Source organism: Dermacentor andersoni, chromosome 7 (assembly GCF_023375885.2).
Source record: "Dermacentor andersoni chromosome 7, qqDerAnde1_hic_scaffold, whole genome shotgun sequence".
NCBI lineage: Eukaryota > Metazoa > Arthropoda > Arachnida > Ixodida > Ixodidae > Dermacentor > Dermacentor andersoni.
In genome coordinates, this window is record NC_092820.1 from 162,066,037 (window position 1) to 162,091,275 (window position 25,239).

The following is a 25,239-nucleotide window of genomic DNA, read 5'->3' on the forward strand; positions in this document are numbered from 1 at the left end:
CACAATTACCTGGTTTTAGTAAAAATGTTCTGGTCCTTCGAACTGGTTTGCTGAAGTTGATATGTTCACTATCGCCCTCTGCAGGAACGTTACTACTGCGTAGTAAAATATAAAGATATCTTTATCACTTTGTAGATTGCACTTCTTATATATTACGCATTTTTATTTAATTTTATGAAGTATGCTTATATATTGTTTTTTTATGTGTTTATTTTTGTGTTCACATTACATCAGCGTGCGATTACGTTTCTTTTTATTATTTTTATATTGCTGGATCGCCGGTGCACTTTCCCTGCACAGAGTGTGAAAGTAAAATCGGTGAAATCGCATAACTTCGTCACATGTTGATTAAGTAATCTTACGTTGCTTCTACAGTATCGATGAGCGCAGCTAGAAGCTCGGTGCGTTTTCGTAAGCGTGTGGCACCGTTGGGACAAGGCATGGCGGTTGCTTGCAGACGCCTTTTCTGTGGTCACTCACTCAAGCCCGGTTCATTTGCTTGCTTAATACCGTTCAAGGCCTGCCATGCAACCAATCCAGCTGTGACGGCATCTGGAGTCTTCGACACGGGGATATTGCTTTACGATCCCATTACTCGGGGCAAGAAGCCGTTCGTGCTCGAGTCTGGACGGGTGGTGAAATGGTACTCGTGCGGTCCTACGGTGTACGACTCGACGCACGTAGGGCACGCATGTTCGTACGTCCGCATGGACATTGTGAGACGAATCCTGAGTAGATTCTGCAATCTGGATGTAGTCTTGCTGATGGGGATCACGGATGTAGACGACAAAATCATCAATCGCGCCCGCGACGTAGGCGTCACGTACGAAGCCCACGCGCGAAAGTACGAACGTGAGTTCTGTGAGGATCTGGAAAACCTAGGCGTTCTGCCTCCCACGCTCTTCATGCGTGTCAGCGAGCACATTGAAGCGGTTGTGGCGTTCTGCTCCGTCCTCAAGGAGAAAGGATTCGCCTACGCGGCACCAGACGGCTCACTTTACTTCGAGCTGGCGAAATGCCCCGAGTACGCCGTGTTTCGCACGCCGGGAAGCGTTAGCGATGACGCCGAAGCCGCGAAAGCGAGCGGGAAGAAGGACGTCAAGGACTTTGCCCTCTGGAAGGGTGCGAAACCGGGAGAGCCCTGCTGGGAAGCGCCGTGGGGCAGCGGAAGACCCGGTTGGCACGTTGAATGCTCAGCAATGGCGAGCACCATCTTCGGCTCTTCGTTCGACCTTCATACCGGTGGCAGGGACCTTGCGTTCCCGCACCACGAAAACGAACTCGCGCAGAGCCGCTGCTATCACGGCGTGTCCAAATGGGTGAATCACTGGCTTCACACTGGGCAAGTGCATGTAAGTGGCCCCGACGGCAAGCCAACAAAGATGGCCAAGTCACTGGGTAATGCCATGCCTCTTCGAGAGTTCCTCAAGACCCACTCAGCGAATGTGTTTCGAATGTTCTGCTTGCAGAAGGCTTACAAAGCAGACATACTCCTTACTCCAGATGTGCTTCGAGGTGCTGAGAGCTCTATAAACGCGTTGAACGATTTTTGCGGCAATGCCAATGCCTACATCCGTGGTCAGGTTCCCACAGCTAGCATAGTGGCAAGCGACCTGTACAGTCTTTTGGAACAAACGAGGTCTGGGCTTGGGGTTGCTTTTGCCGACGACCTGGACTACCCAGCGGCGGTGTCATCTGTGTTAAACTTAACCTCGTACATCAATGCAAGGCTTCAGGCACCGTCAAAAGACATAAGTACTAATTGCAGTCACAATGATGTGGGAAGGGCTGCAGTAGCAGCATGCCTTGAATTCATCACTGACTTCTTCCATAATCTAGGATTGGAGTTAGCTACTGCTCAGACGCATAGTGTTGCAAGTTCCTCATCAACCTTGGTTCGAGTGCTGGGTGATGCAGTGGCGTTTAGGACATCCGTACGAAACCATGCCTTGGAAATTAAGGACAAGGTGCTCCTGCAAGCTTGTGATGTGCTTAGGGGTCAGCTAGAAAGTGAAGGGGTCAAAATTAAAGATAGGAAAACAAATTCAACATGGGAGTTTGTTAATGAGACAACAATAAAGACTGGAGGCAAATGATGTAGGCTGAACAACTTTATTAATTGGTTCACTTGTCAATCTCTCCAAGGTACACCTGCTTGTCACTTGCAACGGACAGCACTGCAAGAACAAAGATGAAAGGCATGTTATAATCACCATCACCGAGCATGCTATCGCAAATCCTTTGTAACACAAATTAAAAGCTAGGCCATTCTTAGAACATATTTTGTTTTTGCACTAGCAAGCTGCAAACAAACTCCCTCAAAATTCACACATATCATGCAAAGTTTATTTCAACTTTCTCTTTTCCCAATTTTTGTCATGCTTGACTTTTCTTTCACTATCACAGTATATGCTTAGTTAAATGACCTTTGCACTTCCCTGGGCACATTATAACCCTGCAGGGGAAGGCATTTCCTGTATTCATGTTCCGCAACGTGGAGGGTGTGCTTATGCAATTTTTCATCTACACCGACTATTTTGCCAGTATTGTGAAAAAGAGAAGCGAGTGTGGTCGTCGCAGTAGTTTCTTGTTGGGTGCATTGATTTTATGGCAATATGAAGCACTTTTGCCTCGTAAATGCAAGCTCTTACTTCCAGGTGTGCATCGCGTGTTCCACTCCATTCGTAAAGCACAGCACATGGCCAATGGTTTGTTGGTAGGCATGCCTGGCTCTTCGATACATGTCGAGTGCCTAAACATGCTCTAAATCACTGCTGGTAACTTAGCGATAAAGTGGATAAATTTAGCAAGATTTTAGTCAATCTAACAAAAACTTACCCACGAAACTTGGCCGATAGCCAGCAAATTGCCCTGGTAAAATTTTATTATGTGCATTGGCTAAGTGCCTTGCTCTCATGTCATCCCAAGCAGGATGCATTCACTTCCATTTATTGCTACTTCAGACGTACTGAAGATCTTATTGGTGAGCAGCGTGAGTGGCATCAAAGCAGCTTTTATAGGCAAGACACAATCTTTAGATCTGATACCGTTCTAGAAAACTGGGGTTTGTTTTCCCCTTTAACATTCCGACTACTGACTTGCAGCAACAGCAGGTAGTTTAAAGGGACAGTTAAAAAAATAATTATGAGGAAGACGTCAAGGAACAACTTAAATGCAAGAAAGACTCTTCCAAGCAAGTATTCAACATGACTGCTTAGCAAGTTCTTGCTAGCTGTGGAATGTTCTAGGTTGTGACCTCACGACCTTGTCAAAAATGAGGTTACCAACACTGGTCCAAATCTTCCCATTGCAGCGATACCAGAGAAGTGATATTATGGCTCCTGCACCAACAACAGCAACCACCAGCAGGAGCTCGGAGAAGGCCTAGGACATCAACCTAATGCTTTGTAAACCCAGTACATGCTACTACATTTAAAGATGGTCATGTTATGTTGGCGACTCTTTCTCTTATGACAACTACACCATAAACAAAACCTCTTTTGTGCAGACATTACATCTTGTAAAACAGGTGGCATCATTCTTTGCTATCGGAATGGCTAGCTTATACCTATGCATTTGGTGAATGGAAATTTCTTCACCGCCAATTGACCCTGATAATCTACTCCCCTTTAGCTTGCACTCTACTGAGAATGAAGCACCACGCAAGGGCTCACTGTCAACTAAAATTTATTATCTAACTGATTGCCAGTCTCTTGAACAGTGCTTCAGGAATTAATTGATTTGGTTGCGTTACGTGAATACTACTCCCCTACCTGCCCCCCAAAAGAAAGAAGTGACACAGTCTTCCTGTCATATTTTTAAGCACGCTTAGAACCTACACCTAAATTTATGATTCACCATAGGATTAGTCAAACCTTGATATAATGGTCATGGATATAGTAAATGTAAAACAAAGTAAATCTAAAATTTTGTTGGTCACGCTTTATTTGAATGATTATTCTACTACTAATAATGAAACCAAAATACAAGATCAGAACCATAGCGAAGCGAATTTGTGTCTGCTCGGTAGACCAAAGTATTTGCATTCTAATAGCAATATTGTCAAATACTCGACAAGAACAACGTGAAACAGCACATGCTGACAAATGACCTGGCTAAGCTAGCTTGCAGCCAGCATACCAATATGCCAATCCAGTATGATTTCACAGTTGTGGATTGATTGTACGAAAAAAAAAGTAGGTTTATACTTTAGTGTTGTCCACACATCTTGCATTGACACATAAAGCCACCAACTGATGGGCCATAAAAACTGACAGATGACTTTTTGCCTGCCTGTTGGAGGCGTTACGTATGGTTGCATTTCTATTGCATAAATTTGATCATGAAATCTTTTTCCTGTTGATATTAGTGTGCATCTTTATAACGAATATTCAAAATAAGAATTTTGGTATCTGATACGATTTCGCTATAGAAGTCAAGTTTGACTGTATCAGGCAAGTATGATTTTCACAATGTGCAGGGTGCTGCCAAATGCAGCATTCAGAGAGGCCACTAACCAATTGGCTCTTTGGGATGAAATTGAACATCATTGACTGAGCCATTGTGGCCGGGCAGCTTGTAAAGCAGACGACGGCTCGTGGTGTCCCAGATGTGCACGTAGCGGTCAGCCGAGCCAGCCGTAACTTTGCTGCCATCTGGAGACCAGGAACACCGCAGCAGGTTCTGCAAAAATGTATTATGTATTAGGGAAACAACAATCACTTCATGCAATAACCTTGCTTGCTATTTTACTGGATCAATTTGCGAGTTTGGGTGTATATTTTGTGCCGGCTGTCATAAAATGCAACCACAGACAGCTGTGGCCTAAATGCAGGTTTTACTGCAGCAATTAACTCTTATCTACAAAGGTGGAGAGGCGCGCCGACAATTGGGATAGGGCCGTAACTCTTCTCACAGTAATTAGGTATGCGAGAAAATATTGGAAGTAACGTTGCACTCATTCTCATCACATTAGATTCACGTCTATTTGCCTCGCATCATCTAGTTACAGCTGTCCAAGTTATTAATTATCACAAGGGAGCATCGATGGACACGACAGTCAGCGCTGCATCACGGAGCACTAAGTGTCCTCCTCTATGAACACCATCTGCTAGGCTATTCCATTCAACTCGACATAGCCCCTGCTGCTTATCCACTTCCAAAGCACACAGAAACGCGCATGTGTGCTTTTGAGCGAAAGCCACATAAATCCCATTTGCTGTGTTCGACCATTGTCTCTTGTGGCTATTGTGTGCACACAATGATTACAATAAGCAGCTGCAAGCTGTAGAGGAGCTATTAAACAGCAGGGGCTATGGTGGCCTGAAAGGAATAGCCTAACAGACAATATTCAAATAGAGAGATGCTCTGCGCACATGCATGTATCCTCTCAACTTTTGCAGATATATTCCGTAACACTGCAATGACTGTCAAGTTGGTCAGTGCTCTCATTTAAAAGCTTGGAGAGCCTGTACTTTGAAGAAGCAATAATTAAACATGAAATTTCCACTGTGATGCTTGACGGATGACACACGTAATATATTTCTATCCAAAATACTTCTGTTCAAGTTCTGAAGTTCAAGGACTAAGCTGAAGCACTCACAAAAATTTCAGTCATACATTTCTTGTGAGCTCAACTGCATCAGCAGTACATATCAGCAACAGCTGTTTGGCCTATTTGACTGTGGAAAGAGCCCCTGGTTTCTGCCTTGTGTATATAGGCGTGCTCTGCCACAGATGAACACACATAAGTAGGAAGAAAAATTTACCTTTTCAAAGTTGTGCATATGTCCTTGAAGGATCTTGACACATCGCTCTTGTGGGGCAAAAGGACGAACATCCCAAATCCGTACTGCAAAAAAAAGATATTGGGAAGATTGGTGAATGGGGCAAGTTGGTGGGTCTCGTGATGTAAACAGTGCAAAAATCAACTAAGGGCACAAGATGAGAGGAACGTGGATGCATGAGTCTTTTCATCTTTTTATCCTTTTCATCTATCACCCCCTCTTTACAATCAACAACTGCTAAGAACAGGTACACACTAGCATCTGTGACACTACTTGTTTGCTGCTCCACATCTGAATCACTAACTGGATTGACATTCTTGTCCTTCAGATGTCAGATGACACATTACTGCTTTACAAACTAGAGCTGCAACTGCTGCGTGTGCATCTAATGCACGGTTCCAAATGGTGAATACTAAAGAATGATAATGAAGTAATGTTTGAAAAGTTTATAGCTCCTGTTCGTGCATATTCTACAAATCGTTTGCATTGACGTCATCATAGTTGCCATGTTGGTGTACCAGGACAGGGAGAAACAACAGTGTAAAAGACTACAGTGTAAACAACAAGAAATGCAAGAGCACAACAGCATGCATTCCTAGTGAGGCAACTAAAATTCATGGAGATTCTACCATGGTTCTGGCAGATGCCAGCAGCATTCTGGCCGCGTCTCTGTCACAAAAGCATGTCACCTGCAGCAGTGAATGCGCTACCCTGATGTCACTGTGGCCACCATGCTGGCGAACTAGCATGGTGAGAAGCTGCCTGCATGACCATCACACGAAAGCTATATATAGGTGCAAATACTGGCCAGCCTTGAACAAACCTTGTACAATCTAATTAAAACACACAAATTAATGTATTGTATTACTAAATATAAACATCAAAAAGGGCTCACTGCACCATTTTGCAGCTACCCAAAGATCTCATACACGAGTCAAGAAAGGTGTCAAACTGGGAGTGCTAGCTCTGCAAAAAATGCACTTGGGTGCTGCTGGGAGAAAGAAATGCATCTGGTGTGATCTTTCTAAAGCTTGGCATAAGCACACACATGGGCATTTTGGCGGGCCAGATGCGTCACGTCTTTCAGCACACAGACAACAGTCATGAAGATGAACACATATGTGCCGGTTTCAAGAGGCAGCAATCCATCACTTCCTTTGCAGAGCTAGCTTCTGTATAATGATTTGAGAAGGTTGCACTGATTAACATTTCAAGATGAGTGTGGAATTCGCATGGTATCCTGCCACACACAAGATTTCCATGGAACAATACAGCTTATAGTTCAAAGTTCAGCCACATGTTGCCCTTTCAACATTTAAATGGCGAGGTTGAAGTCTATCGCTTGTCCTCAGGCGTGCTGTGCACTTCACAGTTGTAGTGTCACATAATCAAGCGACCATAACACACTGATATAATCATAGCATTCTATTACTACTGTATTTCAAAAGAAGCTTTAGCTTGGAGGCTTTTGTCTAAACACATGGGAATGGAGAAATTGTTTCTCTCAGCAACCGCTGCACCAAATTTCATGCGGTTTGTTGCATTTAAAAGAAAAAATTAAAACCTAATGACTGTTGAAAGTGCAGTCTCTATATAGGTTGTCAATGTTTTTATAGAAAATGTCTAAAATTTCAAAATACGAAACTATAAAGTTTACAACTCTGTAACTCAGTAATAAAAGACAATATCACAATACTTTAAAAAGGCACCAAAGGCAAATATTAAGTCAAGCTAAAGTTGATAGATTAGTACTTGAGAATCTCTAAGGCGTCAATATTATCGAGAGCAGAGCCTTCTCAATATTATCGAGAATGGAGAAATTGAGGTAAATACAGGCCATGATTAGAGACTCCCCCGGGACATTCAAGTACTTACCCGATGACGAAAGCATTCCTCAGTTAAATCCGGCCACTACACTAGTACTCAACCACTTGTTACAAAAAACATCCTTCTATTGTATTATAAGGCGAAATAAAATACTGCTTGTCCAGTTCTATTTTACTTTCAGAAAAAGGAACTCACTGAAATAACCCTGACAATGACGCAGGCGAAAGAAAGGTTTTGTTTTCGCTCGACTCCTGGAATGGTATTTAAGCAGTGCATGTCGACTTCGTATTTGCCTTTAGTGTCCCTTTAAACAGCACCTAATATTAATCTAAAACAAATAAAATATATGTATTATACAATGCTTTGAAATATACCAATAATTTATTAGTAGGATTTTTGCAATACCCTCATAAACATTGTCACAAGTGCAAGGAAGCTGAAAATTAATACATGTATATCAAATTTTTCTGCTTTAAATTCACTATTCGGTGCAGTTTACCGAACTGTGACATCTGTTTTAGGTGCAGAGGTGTGAATTTGTAACTTTCGGGCTTCAATTTTTTTAAATCTTACCAAGTTTCAGAAATTTTCATGAAGAAAATTTAAGAATTTTGCTACTGCAGTCGCCAGAATTTAACCTTTCTTTAAAATACAAAAAATTTCATTCAGCTCAGTCCAATGGTTATCTCATAAAATTATTTCTGCATTTTACATTATTTGAATAGGCACTATCGGAGTTGGGTCTCAAGCTAAAGATTCTTCTTACGTACTAAACAGCACCATAACTTAGTCACAGCACTGAATTTTTTTTCATCAGTACCATGAATGACAACTACACATATTGAAAATGAATAAGCATAAAAGGGAGCGAATATTACAAGACTAAAATGAGACAGACAGCAACAACTCCACTCTTTTGTCATGAGGAATTCCTGTAGTTTCGTATTCAAGCTGCTTTTAGCCTGCAGATTGAACATTTTTAAATGCTGCTGCACATAGCTAAGCAACTTCAACGCAGCCTCGCCTGCCCATTCCAACACTGATTCTAGGGGCAAACTTGCCATAATTTGTGCAATACTAACATGTGTTGTCCATTGAGTTGGAAAGAAGGTAGGAGCCGTCAGGGCTGAGGCAGAGGCCAGTGATGGTGTCAAGGTGGCCCACCATCTTGTACAGCACAGCATTCTTCCTCATGTCCCACACCTGAAAAAGATGAACATTGAGAAATTATCATCTCAAATACATAAGTGAATAAATAAGTGAGTGGGAATGCAGGCACCACTGTCGCATTTAATGCCAAGAATAAGCAGCAGTTCTCTGTAGCTGCAAATAACAGCATGACAGCAATACTAGCAACCACTGCAACCTTTGGTCGTGTCTGTATGCTTTGTGATGTGATTATGAAACCGGTACAGTTTGCACTCACTTGTGATCTTACATTATATTTACCGAGTGCTTTGAGAGTTCAGTGTCTAACAGACATGGCAAGTAGTATAAGCTGAACCTTAGTTTAACAAAGTTTCCTCCAGCACAGAAATGCCTTACAATCCTGGGACACCAAAACTGCGATATGAACATGAAGCACACCATAGTGGGTGTGCGCAAGAGGCGTGCGCTAGAGGGAAAGGAGCACGAAATTCCTGAGCAAAAGGCAGGGTGAGAGAGCAGCCTAGAAATTCAACTATGGATATGGCGCAAAGTGTTCTACCATCTCCACAAGTTCAAGGCATGCTAGAGTTCGGCTACTTTCCTTGTGGAGTTTAAAGAAGTTTGCGAGGAAGAAGGTGTCAACCGGGACCTCTTGTCCAAGCGGTTGATCCTGTTGCTCCCTTGTAATTTCACGTGTCTTTTGGAACACCTGCTTGATGAGGAGAATTGCGACTACAATGAAGCAAAAATGGTTTTGTAGAGTCATTTTGATGCTGTAAGTCAGGCCGACTGCGAAGGCTGAGATGATAGCGACAAGGCCGAGCCTGTTGAGGAAAGACCGCAGGGTGAGCCGGCTAGCTCAGATGGCGTCGGATGTAGTCATGTTCTGTCAGACACAGACATCTAGCGATGACCATGAGCATAGCTTGGTTTTGCGGCCTGAAGTGGTATCGTTGAGACGAGAAGGCAGCATAGCTGGGAGTATGAGTGCTGAGACAGCAAGCTTTGCCAGCGGCACCGAGGGTAAACAACGAAAGCGCAAGCTGAGAAAGTCAAACTCGGGCGGCAATACAAGCTGGGTCAAGCACACCAACCACCAAGACATTAGGAAAAAGTTGAGTGGGCTAAATCCGAAGCTTAGGTAGTTGTCGAAATCTAGAATAGGTGTGATGCGCGTCAAGAAAGAAAGGTGGCTGCGTAGTGAACAAAGGGACAGCGTGCACGCGGGTCCGTGAATGCGCCGCTCTCGCAGTGTTGGAAGGCCATGAGTCGAAAGTCGCAGGTGCTTCGGGCAACTCAGTTTTGTTCTTGTCTCGCTATTGGACAGTCGACACACTCATGAATGGTCGACCCACTCGAGCGCGTCTGAAATGGTTGAGATGTAAAGAGCACATTGTTTTAGGAGGCTGTTAGTCTCTTCCTTTCGCAATAAACAGAAATTTTGTTTGCCTGTTGTTAATTTTCTACTATAAAACCTGATTGCTGAACGCTCGAGTAAAGAAAGCATCAGTATTTCCGTTTGTTTGTTGTACTTACACATATGTAGGCCAGGAAGAGCCTAAATGCTTCATTTTGATTATGACTTGATTTATGTATCATATGCTTTAGTCGTGTTGGTGTATAATTTTGATTGACCTTTATTTTTTGGTCGTTCGCATGAGTTTGAGTATACTGTTTCTTAGTTCGGTAGGACCACTTCTGGGCTTTTAAATTTGGTACTCGTTTTGCCGAGTGCAATTAGATGGCACTAAACGGAGGGTTATTTCGGATGGCGGTTACAGTTGTCGGATGTCATTGTGTACTTTTGCGAAGCAGAGCCCCAAGGCACAGATTAGCAGTGCTCAGCCTTTGCGTCATGGCTTTTGGAGAGAAAATTAGGTAATCTACGGCAACCTTGGTCTTTAAAAACATGTCGGCATTACAGTCGAGAATCGCTTACGAGACAATTCTATCTGATTAACTCTGTCAGTGGTTGAGAATTAAGGAAAGGTCCATATCTCGACCTTTCTCTTGGATACACGTCTCGTGTTGTTCGGAATTTCTTTTTTTTTTTTTCATTTAGCATAGCCAGATGTCAGAGTGCTTGCTTTGGCCGGAGCGGTCTGGCGTTGTTGATTCTCAGTCATTCCAAAGGACTTTCTCAGGGCTGAGCAGCAGGGAAGACCACCGGCAGAAAAAAGCGGCAAAGCCTATCCCTCCAATTAATCAATGACGTCGCTCAACTAGCACAGCCAATCGTCCGAGCTGTGTTGGAGATTAATTTCTCGATGCACTGTCTGGCGGTAGGGGGGGGGGGGGGGGGGCGCTGTAGTGCCAGACTGCGTGCCTATCATCGAGGCAACGGCACTACACCCCCCGTTCTTCTGAAGTGGTTGCCCTTGTCACAACCTGCAAAGCTCCTAGAAACTGCCGGCCTTTTTTCTGTGGGTCGAACTGATGAGTTCGGAGGCACAGAGTACCTCGACGAATCTACTGACAGCCTTCAGAATTCCACAGAACTGCTGACCCCTTGCCGTGGAAACTGGTGGTATGCAGCATGGACTTCTGCCGTGACGGAAAAGGAAAACGGCATGGTCGACATCAGCACCGGTCCTGACTTGTTCCTGCCAAAGGGATTTGAAGCAAAACTGGCCCATTGTTAGTGAGAGAGTTGCCACCAGCCACCCCGTCAGTCTAGTGCGCTCCTCATTACCGCTACTTGTATATTGTTACTTGCAATATGTACATATTGTATAAAGCTTTTTGTCTCCTATTCGTCTGCTCCAAGACATTGTCTCTCATCCCCGTCCCCGGGTCGCAATACCGCGCATTCATTTGGCATTATTTGCCCAAGTCTAACACGTCCTTGAATCCCATGCACGCCCACTTTCCATGTGTCCAAAGCGGAAAAATAACGTATAAATGGTGTCAAAGCTACTAAATAATGTAGAAATCTAATGCGCACTCTATATTTTAGCACAAAAAATGGGCAAGGGTTTGATATGTTTTGCACAACGGCAGCCAGTTTGCTAAAGTCACCTTCGTTGCAGTAAAACATACAAACCCCGCAAAGGTGGTTGACTGCATTGTGCTAGCAATACTCCACCTAATTTTCTTGCAAAAGGAGATGTGCATTATAATAGGGGGAACACCATAATCAGACATCATGAGCTACAGTTATTGCTTGAAAATTTTCCAAGGGCAGGCCAAAAATAGGCGTTTTCGACGGGAATTGACGCGTGTTCAACACGTTCACTCTTCCCAAAGCTCCGTCGAGACAGACGCTGCCACTAAAGGGGTCGTTACTGGGGTCACCATAGAGTCAGGCACGTGCGTGCTGATAGGACAAGTTCAAATGATCTGGCGAAGGCCAATTTTAGGATCGAAATAAAGGAACTTTGGGCCCGTAGAATTGCATGGGTATCGGCTGGAACCTTGGGTCGGGATCAAAATAACAAAAAAATTGAATTAACCAGAATCAAATTATCGGAAGTCTATTGGATCTCATATTTAATTGTATATGTGTTCGTTATATCAAGGTTTGAGTTAGAGCAATTGCCAGCAGTACATGCAAGGCTAGGTCCACATACAGCTTGCCACATTCTCCTCCTCCAAAAGGAGCATATACAAACAGTAACAGTCGTTCTGTCCACCATCTTTTCACACTAGTCTTTTCATGTTACAATTGTTTGTTTTTCTATGTGCACCATCTAGCTTAAGATTAAGCTTTGCTAAATAGGTCAGAGATTGGTGCAATGACATATCCTTGACGTTTGGGCAAATCAGAATGAATGAAGAACAAAAAAACGGACACGAATTTAGCACCGCTATCATATGTTAAAGAATACTTTGAATGTGGTTGACTGTGATAGCTGCGTGTTGACTCGATATCTGTGCACGCTATGCGTCCGGGGCGAACTTTCACAGTCCCACTTATCAAAGTGTGGTTTCTATCTCTCATACCTATTTTGTGATTTCTTGCACACTGTGACACAATCGTGTACACTCAACACACCTACAGTTTTTGGTTAGATGCCTCCAAGGCATATGAAGTCCACATATAATGTTATAAAGCTTGCATGAATGACTGTGGGATTGAAACTGTTTTCCAGCATGGCAGCCCAATGCTTTAACCATTAGGTGATGATCACACACATGGTTCTCTTGTGCCAAAGTCGCTCTTTGAAACATCTGGTGCACGCGTCATGAGTCAATTTCTCACACTCTTCCCTAATGACAGCTGGCACTTTGAGATGCTGTTAAATTGCACTGCCTCTGGGATTGGCCCTTACGTTTCATCAGACAGATGCCTACAAAGTGGGTGCAGTCTGCTTATAATGCTACCACACTTAAAAACAAGAAGAAACAGAAGACAACTTCTGTCTCTTTTTGTTTTTCAATTTTCTTTCACTCATTCTGAGTTGTGCTAAACTCACTCAAGCTGCCACCCTTATGGTGCAAGGAGCGCCAGTGTAGCGTTTGCCAGTGTATCTAGTAGGCTGCTGATTATCATGACAACATGAATCCAGTGGTGCGCAGGTTATATTTATGTGTACTGCTGCAGGGTTCTTATTGAAACCGATATTGCATGAAACACGGCAAATTTTGCTGCATGCACTATTTTAGTAAACACAACTGGGAAAGTTTCTGTGGCGATATAATGAAACAGCGCAAAAGACAAACAAAAAGGGGAGGAAACTAGCTAGATACCACGAGACCAGCACTCCAGCTTATCATTTGTTCCCTTCATGAATGTCTTTCGTGCTGTTTCATCGATGTGGTAGTACTAGCTGTACTGCTACCACAAGCACTAAGCTGGCACTGCTTTGCACTTTAGATGAAAACGTGCACATTTTTCTTTCAAGGCAAAGAAATTCCTTCTTTTCGGTGCTATGGAAGAAGAAACAGAAATGCCTTTTACCAAGACATCCAGTCAATGGGCAACACTTTTCTTCCACAAGAGGATCTTTGGCACTTACTGTCACATTTTTGCTTTTGGTCATTATCCATTCTTATTGCATTTTCTTACTGGCTTGGACGCTGTCATTGCTGAAATCGGCCTCTCAGCAAACAGCGTCCAAGCAACATCGGAGCCAATAAAGAAAGGCGAAAAGAAGGAATAATGAAATGGCTGTTGCTTTAGAAATAGATCATTAAGAAATACAACACCGGGTTCCTTCTTAAGAGCAGCTTCCCTGTCTTTGGAGACGAGCTGTTTCAAAAGTACCCGAAGCAACTTCTTTACTCAAAAGGCATTTGTTACCAGATGTCTTTCGATAAGAAAACAGAAATGTGAAATTTGTTATTTGTCCTTTCTCATTTTCGTTTAAAAAGGAGAGGGAGGAACACACATAATAGTTGCTGAATCATCACAAGTCTGAGTCATTATTCAGTGTCTGCCATAACTGGACCACCCCGGTTACATAACAATGTTCGCCAAACCTATTAATTGAGCCGTGAAACATGGTTAGAAATCAAAACTGGACAGCATAATTTGTTTGAGAAGGCATGACTTTCAATTTATTGGGTTTTGGGAGCCTGGACATGTTTGATGGTAAATATGCCACCAATAAATGTCCATCATGCTGGCGTCTTACACCCTCCCTAATCACACCACAAGAAAAAAAATGTATTCATGGCAAACGGCAAAGACAAGGTACAGAACAGGTAATAATGCCTGCCCTGCACACTTTGTCTTTGCCCTCATCATTTGTTGCACTAAGAATTTTAGTTCCTTGCTGTGAACCAATTTGAAAAGAAATAAAAGCACTAGCCCTAAATTACTTTTAAAAAATGAGAGCAGTGATATGTGCAGTTTGGGCCCCAGTGCACATGGGTGCCCTGCCACTTAATGCTGAGATCAAATGCGCAATAACCAAGTAATGTGCGCACAGCACATAATCACATGCACATCCCACACAGACGACTGCAGCTCGGTACATTCTTTACCTTGATCTGGTTGTCAATGCCACCAGAGAAGATCTGCTCCGCTGTGTCATTAAAGGAGACTGCTGTGATCTGGTAGCTCTCCTGGAAGCTATGAGCCGGAGTACGCTTCCGTGTGTCCCAGAGCTAGAACAAGAAAAAGACGGCACACGTAAAGACACAACTACATATGCATCGCTATTTATATATGCTAAGTACATCAAGCCCTTCTTTTCCTTCAGGATATACAAGACTGTTTTCCCCGCTAAGCAGAACAGCTGCACGGTGGCATGGGCAGGCAAAATGGGTAAAGGGGAGTCTAAGCCAGGCATGTACGTCACGGCACATGTTGGTGAGGCAATAGAGGGGAAAAATTTATTGCTGAACAAAGTAATTTTTTTTTTGTAACTCGGCCGGATTTCGAAATGGAGCATGCCATTGAGCAATAGAATTTCTACCAGTTGAGCAAACTGTTGACGCGACATTTTACACAGGCGCTCTCAATCACTCGAGAAAGAAGGTTCTCAACGTCTGAAATGAGACTGCCACTACTTGGATCCTCCCTCATTAAATGTGCCAAGTCAGACATCGCGGGAAGTGAGAGAGCTTTTACCCAAGCATAACACGGCAATGCTGATACAGCCCCCCTACAGTCCTGATCTGGCCCCAGCCGACCTTTCTTTTTTTGTCCCCCCTGATTAAACACAGCTTAAAAGGGCATGATTTTGAGGCTGTAAACAAAGTCGAAGCATTCTCTACACAGTCTCTAAAGGAGGCATACCAATCTTGGCATAAATGCTGGCAAGGCTGTATCAACACTCACTGAGGCTATTTAAAGTTTTTTAAGTTTTCGTATTGGCATGTTCACATAAATTTGTTTCCAGGCAGCAGTCTTATTACTTTCCGAAGAAACCTTGTATGTCATTGTAGTATGCTAGTCCTTTATTGTATGATGTTAATTTACATATCTAAAGTCAACACTATTGTTGGAGATATATTTTTAATATTATTTTTTTTCTTTGTTTCATGCCGAAAACCTTATGTATCCGTGAGTGCCATGACCATTTAATAGACCCTAGTCTTCGTCAAGCTGACGCAAATGTTCTTTGCATAGGTGTGCCTGCAGTTCATCTTGTTCTAGAAAAAAACAAAGATCCCTTAGTTCTGAAATATCGTAACAAGTTTTAGATTTCAAGCATATTTTGCGGTGGCAGTTGCTATGCACTGTACCTATGCCATGTACACTACACACATTTTGATGGCGTTGTTTGTGCCTAACAAAATCTGCCACACACACTGCTAAGAAAAAAAAACATGATGCAAACGTTTAAGCATTAGCTGTGGCGCAGGCAAGGTATTTTCACTCCTGATCTTTGAACTTGCCAAATTGCTTGGGGATCTGAAGGTCCTGCTTTCAGTATGAAAAATGTTGTATATCGTCCTGATTTAAACTACTAAATTCCTCTTTGATACTTGAACTTTCGGCAGCTTTCTAAGCATACAATGGCGCAGCGTCAGCCAAGCAAGCCACCATTGCCAGTGCTTCCATAAGTAAAGTCTGGTTAATGCGATGCGGCGGCAAATGCCCGTGCTGCCACCGACTCAGTAAGGGAAAGGCGAGCCATGACCGTGTCGCAGTGAAGCTACCAAGATACTGTGAGCACAATCAGCTGTAATCACCGGCCATGGTGCAGAGAACTGGACTTTGTGTGATGTGGCCATACCCTCCTCTCTCAGTATTACGGACCACAAGAACTATGGCCGCTTAACACAAATCAACATAAAAATAAGGGGAGGAAGGGACAAGGTGAGTGCTAACTCTAGACTTTTTATTGTGCACACAGGTACATTGAATGTGTAGTATTCGAAAAAAAAAAAACTAACTTCAAATGCGCATTAAGAACATGCATTACAGCACCCACATCCTTCTCTTAATATAAAACGATTCTCCAAAGGAAAAAGGGTAACTGACGTGTAGCTGATACATGACGCCCCATTTTTATGGGGCGCACCATTTCTATGGTAACATTTGGCTACCAGTATTGCTTTGACAACACAGGCTGAAATGTGCGCTGACACGGTGCCCAGCTAGCTCGCTACAAGTGGCAGAGTCGTAGGTACTTAGTTTTCAACCAGCAATGACTTGATGAAGGTGAGAAAAGGTAAATTTTGAAACAAAAGATTGATGAAGCCACACTCTGTTAGTGGGTATCTGTATCAGATGCTAATATAAAGTAGGTAACTTTCTGCTGGGCTCTGCCATGCAGCACACTCGTATCCTCGCCATGCTTGCATTGAAACCAAAGTGACACAAATTTACTGCAGGATATGCTGGAGTCATTCACCTAGCACTTGCAACCACAAGCTAATTCCAATTGCTGCATGTGAGCTGCATGGATCCACAGGAACCAAACACAGCAACTGGACACCATCCGCACCTGGCTGGAAAGCTACCAAGGCAGGCAGACTTCCACCTTTTGCGCACATGGATACTCTAGCTGTACCTTGAGGGTGCTGTCGTCACTGCCGCTGCAGATGAGCTGTGGGCCCCTCCGAGCAGGGTGACAGGCATTGACGTAGAGGGTGTGACCCCTGAGGCGCTTGATTCTCACGCCAACATGTGTGTCCCATACACCAAGTGTCTTGTCTGTGGATGCTGTGAACAGCAGGCTGCAATGACAAGGAAAGTTAGACATCATTCTATCATGACACAGAGACACGAGCACCACAATGCAATGTGAAACCTTGAAAATTCTGGCAGCACTCACCTCGCTAAGACTGTCAACATTAATGCTATTACCATTCAAGCAATGTAGTGATACACTGTATTGCTGAAGACACCTTTAATTATAATCTTTAGTGGTCATGCTGAGATTTCCACTGCTTCAGGTTCGTTACCACTTGCATGGATTCCACAATTATGCATGACTATTAATGTTAAGAGAAGCTTTCGTTAATGTTTGCGAAAAGGTTAAATGCAAATGTTATGCAAAACGTAATGCTAATGACAGGAATATTTGCACAAAATGACACATATGGAATGTACTTTTATGAACTTCTCTGTAGTCGCCTTCTTGAATTTTCTATTGCCGACTTCTTCGCTTCCCTGTAGCTCATCGCTCGAGCAGGACAAGAGGCGCGAAGCACCAACCTTGCTCCTTGCATGCTCAAATCCAAGTTTGTTCAATTCAATTCTTTCTCCACACTCAGCTGCTTCTGTTGTAGTCTTGCCTCCTTGCCTATTGTCCTACTTGCCTATTCGGGTACCTGCCCATTATGGGGCATTGCCCAAGAATAAGCATACAACAAGTGGCTCATTTTGTCATGCAATAGCGGTTAGATGGCAGCACACCGAATTGGGGTTGGTACTCGAAGAATGCTAATCGCATTAAAACACCGAGCGGATAGAAGACTTGACGAAGTGCCATAGCATATATACCACATTCTGTTTTCTACACATATCTTCCTCAAACCCATAGATGTACCGGGCATATCATCACATATAAAGTTCGTTTTCATTACCGACTGCACGTTACAAGTATTAAAAACTCTTTTTTTAATTTTTAGTATATCTTAGATATATATGAAAACTCACAGTATTTGAAATGCATGTCACAAGTGTCTTTCATCATGTGTGATGGCACAACAATCTAGATTAAATGCCATATACAATTTAGCACTGAGATTAAAAAGCACTGGTTCCTCACCTGCCGTCTGTGGAGAAGTGCATGTCCAATATAGCACCCGTGTGGCCAGTAAGGACGCCAAAGTTTTCGCATTCGCCTAATGTGTTCCAGAAAACTGCGCCAGTGCAAGAAGGAAGCGGCATTTCGAAATATGATTCCAGCCTGATCACATGCGCTGCCATACATACAGATCTGTCTGTCAAAGCCGGACGTCGCCACATATGTTCCATCTGCATGGAACTTGCCACAGTAGATTTCACCCTGGTGTCCTGTAAGAAGCATAATGGGGGCCTCCAAACTGGAAGTGCGGTTGATGTCCTGCAAGAAGGCAGCAGTCAACGCTAGAACATGAAGCAAAAATAAACTAGAAAATGCCTTAGCGCACCCTCCGAAGCCACATGATGTTTGACAACTGACTTTGCTCCAATGCTATGTTGCATAGTTACATTTTCATGCATAAAATATGTTCTTTTCCTCTCTCATGCTATCTATTCGTGTTCAAACATATGCTCGCACTATTTTTGTATGTTTTACTACGTCATGGAGTTGAGTACTAACTTTCTTTTTATAATGCTTTTCATTTTTTGTGCTGCTCGTATTTAGCTTCGGCTGCCCAGTCCTGCAGTAAAGAAAGCAGATAGGCTTGGGGGGCTCTTACACTAATGTTCTATAATACAGAAATAGGAATTATGCTGTATGTATGCATGCATGCATGTGTGTGTATATATATATATACATATATATATAGATATATATATATATGATCCAAAGAACCAAAGAAAACGAAGAACTGCTTTTACTGAGAACGGCAGAAGAACAACAATGAAACGTGGTTCTGTTGATATCAGTCTAAGAATGTTGCATGTCTGTATGTAGGTATGAATGTATCTGTATGAGCGCGTACGTGCGTGTATGTATGTATGTATGTATGTATGTATGTATGTGTGTGTATGTATAATGTATGTATGTATGCACCTATAGCCGGTCGTGGCACTAGTTACTGAACGACAAACACCGGGTGCGCTTACTCTTTGCATCAGGATCTCAATATATTTGTTTTTACAACGTGCAACACTTTAGAAAAGTAAGCTAGGAGTCCCAAAATCTGTCACTTACAGCCAGCTGCAGTCGCTTATTGTGATCAGAGGCAGAAACGAGATCATGTCGAGGCTTCTTTACAGGAACCAAGGCTCCTTCAGTCGCCTTCCGCTTTTCCTGGGCCGAGTAATAAGCCATGTCTGCCTATGAGGTGGTCTCGCGAACTTGACCCAGTCGTTTTACCATACGTAACTGCTCTATAAAACAGTTATTTGCGAAATCACATTAAAGAACAGTGACACCGGCTACAATCGCGCTCTGTGCTTCAAGTAAGCCGACGACGCGCGACTTTGGATCGCTTATAGGCTATTAGTGGCTAGTGTTAACTGCAATGATGATGATGATAATGTTGCAGTTTGAGTGATTAGATCAAATATTTAAAAGGTAATTTTACTAAATATTAACATTGTCGCATATTTTACTCCCTCATATTGGGAATCATATGAATATAGAGAGAGCTTCAAACGCGGCCCGTAGTCGTGCTGCGAGCGCCATTTACATGACGTCACGAATCGGTGTTTTGTCGTCTGCTGCCCGGCATAGTTCAAGTTTTCCATTACGGCTAGCATAGCAGAATGATGGGTGGTAAGTAGGTTGCCCCCTCAGCAAGTGTACTCATTTAGCTAAAGTGACAGAAGCTAACTATTCGAAAGAAATTTTGAAATTCATCCAAACTGGTGTTTACACACTGGACACGGTCTGCCTGGACAAACACCTACTGCTCTATTCTTCAATGTACAAGGTCCGGCATATTTCGCTTAACGTGTTGGAAAAAAGATATTGCGCTTACCACTGCACTGTTCTTAGTGAAACTTTGTGGAAGGATCGCGTTTTGGAGGCCACGTCGTTCACTGTAACACTTGTCGCAGATAATGGCTTGGTTTTGAAGGACGTGCAAATGTACCTTCGGTTGTGCTGATACGAGCTGCTGCCGCGACGGCACAAGCATAAGCTTGTGTCGCCGCCTGCCGGCAGCTGCAGAAAGTAGCGCTTCAGAGAAGTCTTCCGCGTGTTCGAGGAGCGAGAAACACGCGGCGTATGAAACTCTATGCACGCGGCAACCCTCCCTGAAATATGCAGGACCCTGTACATCGTCAAACCGTAAAAAGGGCGGCAGTTTTCAAGATTTTATGCTTTCAACAAATGCTGCTCTTCAACAAAGCAGCGGCACGATGTCGACAAAATGATATCGACGACGGAGGAGACATAGCGACGAGCCGGTGGCTTTTCTAAGTGGTGATCGTCATTAGAGAATAAAAGTCATTGGAGTGTTCTTTTTTAATTATTGTTATTCACAATATCTTACAAAAAGTCCGGGTGGCACGGCAATATTTATATTTTAGATATTTTAGCGTGCGAATGCCAGCTCAAAACGCAATTAACCAACTCTTCAGAGAGGTGCAGATTCACCTGTTCACGATGCGATTGCCTGCGTCGACGCCGCTGTGAGCCGCCATCTACGGCTGTTTTTTGTGTCTCACGGCCTCCTTACAAGCAGTTTCGCTTGTTCCTGTTGTCAGGGCTGGTTGCTAAGGCCACGGTGTTGGCTAATGCGCTAGGCAAAGCTGGTAGAGCCAATGAAGAAAAAAAAAGTAAAGGTACGTGAAGCGAGGACAGGGAACAATGTTTGAAAAATGCAATATAATTTAGAGCGGGCGAGTGCGTGGGGCAAACGAATGGCACGAGTAAAGATAATATGCTGTCTGTCCTCCTGTCTGTCTCGTTAACGTTATTTTACCCCCCATGTGGCGCGGACCCGCCTCTCATTGTGGGACTCTGCTAAAACACGGCACATAAATTATTCGGAATAAAAGGGCCCCGACCAGAATGGCGGTAGAAGGCGATGCAGCGCTAAGCTTCCTGTCTGGAACTGGGTGGCATGCGGGCAGCGTCACGTACAAGCAGCGAGAACTAAACAGCGCGAAACCGGAGTCAATGTTGCGTAAGCAGTCCCCGTACGTACCTTGCCCAAAGTTCGTCTTCCTTGTGCAACACCAAGTGAGTAGCCATATGCAACGTGCACGTGGCGCATCTGCATATCGACCCTCCGCGATGTCTCATTGGCTGTAAGGGTAGCGCGAGAAATAAAAATGCAAGGGCTAAAGGGCGTCTGCTAAAATTTCTGCCCCAACCAAGAGCTGAATTAATGTTTATTTTAGTAGGATCGTATCCCTCTTTCGAAAACTGTAACTTATTAATGTCTCTTTATTGATTTTTTTTTTTCCGAAGGCCAACAACGAGAGCAAAAATAAGCGACGCAATGTGCGCTTCTCCGCACAACGATAATGCTAGTGGCGGTGCATGCTTTACAGGAAAGGCAAGGATCGCTGTCGCCTGCAGGTTCAAGCACGGAAAACTTATCTCCTCACCGGTATTTTCATTTGATGCGACAATAGCACGCTTGCCTTAGGTGTTTAGGGCGAATACACAATTTGCTACTTCTCTTGGCTTGCCTGTGAACGTGCGAGCCGTAGCATGTGGTGGGCGAACGATGATACAAAGCGTCTGATGGAGGCACGAAGTGTGGTTTACACTGTTATTCCACATTTATTTCACATCATTGTCCTCTGCATGCGAGGCTATAATACGTTATTACATGTCACTCAGAAAAATCAAGAACACAGCACAAGGTGTGCTTCAAGCACCTACCACAAGCATTATGCTAAGGCGTAATTGGTGATTTCACTCAGGTCCCTTCATTTAACTATAATTTGAAAGGAAAATGAATGTTTACAGCTGCTATTTCGTGGAATGCGGGGCGTTATTGCCAAAAAGAAAAAGAAAAGAATACACTCGCGCATGGCGTGGCCAGAGGAGATATAGTACATGGTTCATCTTACTCCCACACAATGTTTTCCCCCGGACATCTAGGCCTGTATACAGAAAAATTGGCCACAGCGTACAAGCAAGAAACGCAAAGAGGAAAAGGGGTAACATAGCGACCCTTTATGCTTACCTATATTATTCCGGCGTTAACACAACGCTCCTGCCTAGTGAAAATCATTCCGCACGTGGTCGGGTTCTAGTAAACAACGTTAAATGAAAATGTAACTAACGAAAAACTATACTAACAGCGCATCGTATTCCGCCCTTTTGTGCGCTGTCACCATTGTTTCCCCCCAAACATGTATACCGACTCCACAACCTCTCGATTTTTCTTCTGCAATTACCAACGGCCCGTTTCATTCATGGTGAGTGGAATGGCGGTTGAACATTGAAAATGGTGAGCCCTCCAGAAAGATGCGTCACAAGTGCTCGCACGTCCATGCACCAAGACAGGTTTCCGGCACGGCTTTATCTTTCAGCTAGCTTTAGTTTTTCCGGCATTTTCATCATGGCAGGGAAGCTGCGACCTCGTAACTGATTCACGAAGCGAGATACAGGGCGCGTTATGTAACAGCGACTACGGATTCAAATCCAATCACCCGAATAATAGAGCCGACGAGATTGCAGGATACACCGCGGCGTCACAAAATTCTAGTTAGTATCTTAATCGAGTTAGTATCTTAATACCACACGTTATAGGCAGTGCTAACTCTACTTTGGCCTGTAAGGACAAAAAAAAAAAGAATAAGCATCGTAGTTTGACAAGAGGTCATCGTATCCGGATGAAAGACGGATTTCTTTGTCGTGTGAGTACATCATCACCATTAGTGCCCGCCCCTCTTCGTTGAATTGAATTAAATTATGGGGTTTTATGTGCCAAAACCACTTTCTGATTATGAGGCACGCCGTAGTGGAGGACTCCGGAAATTTCGACCACCTGGGTTTCTTTAACGTGCACCTAAATCTAAATACACAGGTGTTTTCGCATTTCTCCCCCATCGAAATGCGGCCACCGTGGCCGGGATTCGATACCGCGACCTCGTGCTCAGCAGCCAAACACCATAGCCACGCCCCTCTTCGTGACGAGTTTAGCGCGCCCTGACGTCACACACATGTGCAGAAACTCGCAAATAAACGCATTACTTTTTTTATGCAATACTTATTTTTGGAGAAGCTGTGGTGACAAAGAAAACGCCGCCTCATAAAAGGACGTTAAAGCCGTGATAAAGCATCTGCCACAGTCTTGTGAACCAAGTAGTGCGTCCGCACACACTTTTCCAGACGAAAACATCTTCAGGACGACAAACTGTTCATGCTAAGTATTGCAATACGACAGGACTGAAATACAAAGTAAATAATTAGGTGACAATAATAACAAGCGTGTACTAGGTAAACTTCAGTACAACCATTCGTATCGGCTTTAGGATGAAATCACTGCAGTTGCTTCTCGGTCGAGAAAGTTCGGATATATTGTCATAAAAAACAAAGAGGAGCGTTTGAATTTTGCTATTTGTTGAAGGAATATTAAGATTAGGCATCGAGACGAATAGCAGGGGCTCCCTTGTGTCCATTATTCCGAAACAGAAATCAAACTATACTCACGCAATAGTAAATCGCTAAGTTTGTTGGTGATGTTAAAGGCAGATAAAAATTATTTCAATGTTATTGTTTGTGCATACTCAAGCACACTATAGTTCTCTGGACACGAAATTAGTGTTGGGATACTTGGAAAATACTTGGGACTATTGCAACAGAAGTGAATTCGCGAATGACAGCCGACGAACGAGAGACAGACACAAACGTTATTAATTTGCTGGCGATGTTAGCCTGGATGATTGCCTTCCATGCTACGCCAAGTGTTGCCTAATAATTATGATAATTATGGCGGACAAAAGAAGCACATTACTAAGCGCCATGTTTACGTATTCCTTATCGTGTATCACTTGCACAGCAACTCAAATTTACAAAATAGTTTTGCCGATATCAGATCGATAACGCGCAATGAATCTTACTGACGGGTCGCGACACCCAGGGCGGAATAATGTAGGCGCTTCTCGTTAACCTCCTCGAGACGCCTGGTACATCATATAATTTTATTTTTCACGTTGCTTTGAAGGGAAAGCACGGGGAAGGTGGGAGATGGAAATTCAAGACGATGAGCAAAACGGGAACAAGGTAAAAGCAGGAGCCAACGTTTCGACAAGTGGACTCGAAAAAGACAAGTTCACTTGTCGAAACGTTGGCTCCTGCTTTTACCTTGTTCTCGTTTTGCTCAACGTTGCTTCGAAGTCTGTTGATAAATCATTTGCAAACGAGTAAGCACAAAAAATTCGTCCCTGATATGAAATCAGATGCATGCGGTGCTGCATCTAGCTGCTTTAATCCCCCCCCCCCCTTTTTTTTTTCGTGTCAGCTTTCAAGAGAAACTTGCGTTAGTTTGATGTATAGACCGTTGCTTCGCCACAAAAGACGAGAAGAAACCGTGAAGTGCGTTTCGAGTATATACCGCGAGTTGAGATGAAAAAATCAGAATCCTGCATTATTTTGCTCATCATGTCATCTCGAACACCTCACGTGCAGTAGTACCCGCCGTGGTTGCTCAGTGGTTATGGTGTTTGGCTGCTGTGCACGAGGTCGCGGGATCGAATCCCGGCCACGGCGGCCGCATTTCGATGGGGGCGAAATGCGAAAACACCCGTGTACTTACATTTAGGAGCACGTTAAAGAACCCCGGATGGTCAAAATTTCCGGAGTCCTCCACTACGGCGTGCCTCATAATCAGAAAGCGGTTTTGGCACGTAAAACCCCATAATTTAATTTAATTAATGTGCTGTAGTAGGCCCTGCATGTGGCAGGGCTTACAACTTCAGTTTCCATTAAGCTCTTTCTTTCAACGCAACTCACGATGTTACATCTGACATGCACCATGGTACTGCCATATATAGTTTGAAACCGGTTAGGCA

At 43.6% G+C, this 25,239-nt stretch overlaps 2 protein-coding genes across 2 annotated transcripts; one reads left to right on the forward strand and one right to left on the reverse strand.

Moving 5' to 3' along the window:
- The first annotated feature begins 244 nt into the window (after positions 1-244).
- On the forward strand, positions 245-2,119 carry CysRS-m (cysteine--tRNA ligase-like protein, mitochondrial). Its single transcript, XM_050180411.3, has one exon. The coding sequence runs from the start codon at positions 381-383 to the stop codon at positions 2,094-2,096; it is 1,716 nt and encodes a 571-aa protein (XP_050036368.1). The 5' UTR covers positions 245-380; the 3' UTR covers positions 2,097-2,119.
- LOC126533139 (U5 small nuclear ribonucleoprotein 40 kDa protein-like) lies at positions 2,094-19,743 on the reverse strand. Its single transcript, XM_050180413.3, has 9 exons — positions 19,469-19,743; positions 18,541-18,670; positions 18,374-18,467; positions 17,171-17,336; positions 14,691-14,813; positions 8,696-8,816; positions 5,769-5,851; positions 4,518-4,683; positions 2,094-2,177 (listed from the first exon to the last, which is right to left on the reverse strand). Exons 1-9 carry the CDS (start codon positions 19,586-19,588, stop codon positions 2,125-2,127), a joined length of 1,056 nt encoding a protein of 351 aa, XP_050036370.1. The 5' UTR covers positions 19,589-19,743; the 3' UTR covers positions 2,094-2,124.
- Positions 19,744-25,239: the final 5,496 nt, after the last annotated feature.

Bases quoted from the DNA above. Each gene is read 5' to 3' on its own strand.
- CysRS-m (XM_050180411.3), top strand. From the start codon at position 381: ATGAGCGCAGCTAGAAGCTCGGTGCGTTTTCGTAAGCGTGTGGCACCG.
- LOC126533139 (XM_050180413.3), bottom strand. From the start codon at position 19,588: ATGGCTTATTACTCGGCCCAGGAAAAGCGGAAGGCGACTGAAGGAGCC. The intron at 5,852-8,695 runs GTTAGTATTGCA...TTTTTTTTGCAG, and splicing joins CAACTCAATGGACAACACAT to TACGGATTTGGGATGTTCGT. The intron at 2,178-4,517 runs GTTAGTGGCCTC...TTGTTCTTGCAG, and splicing joins TCATCCCAAAGAGCCAATTG to TGCTGTCCGTTGCAAGTGAC.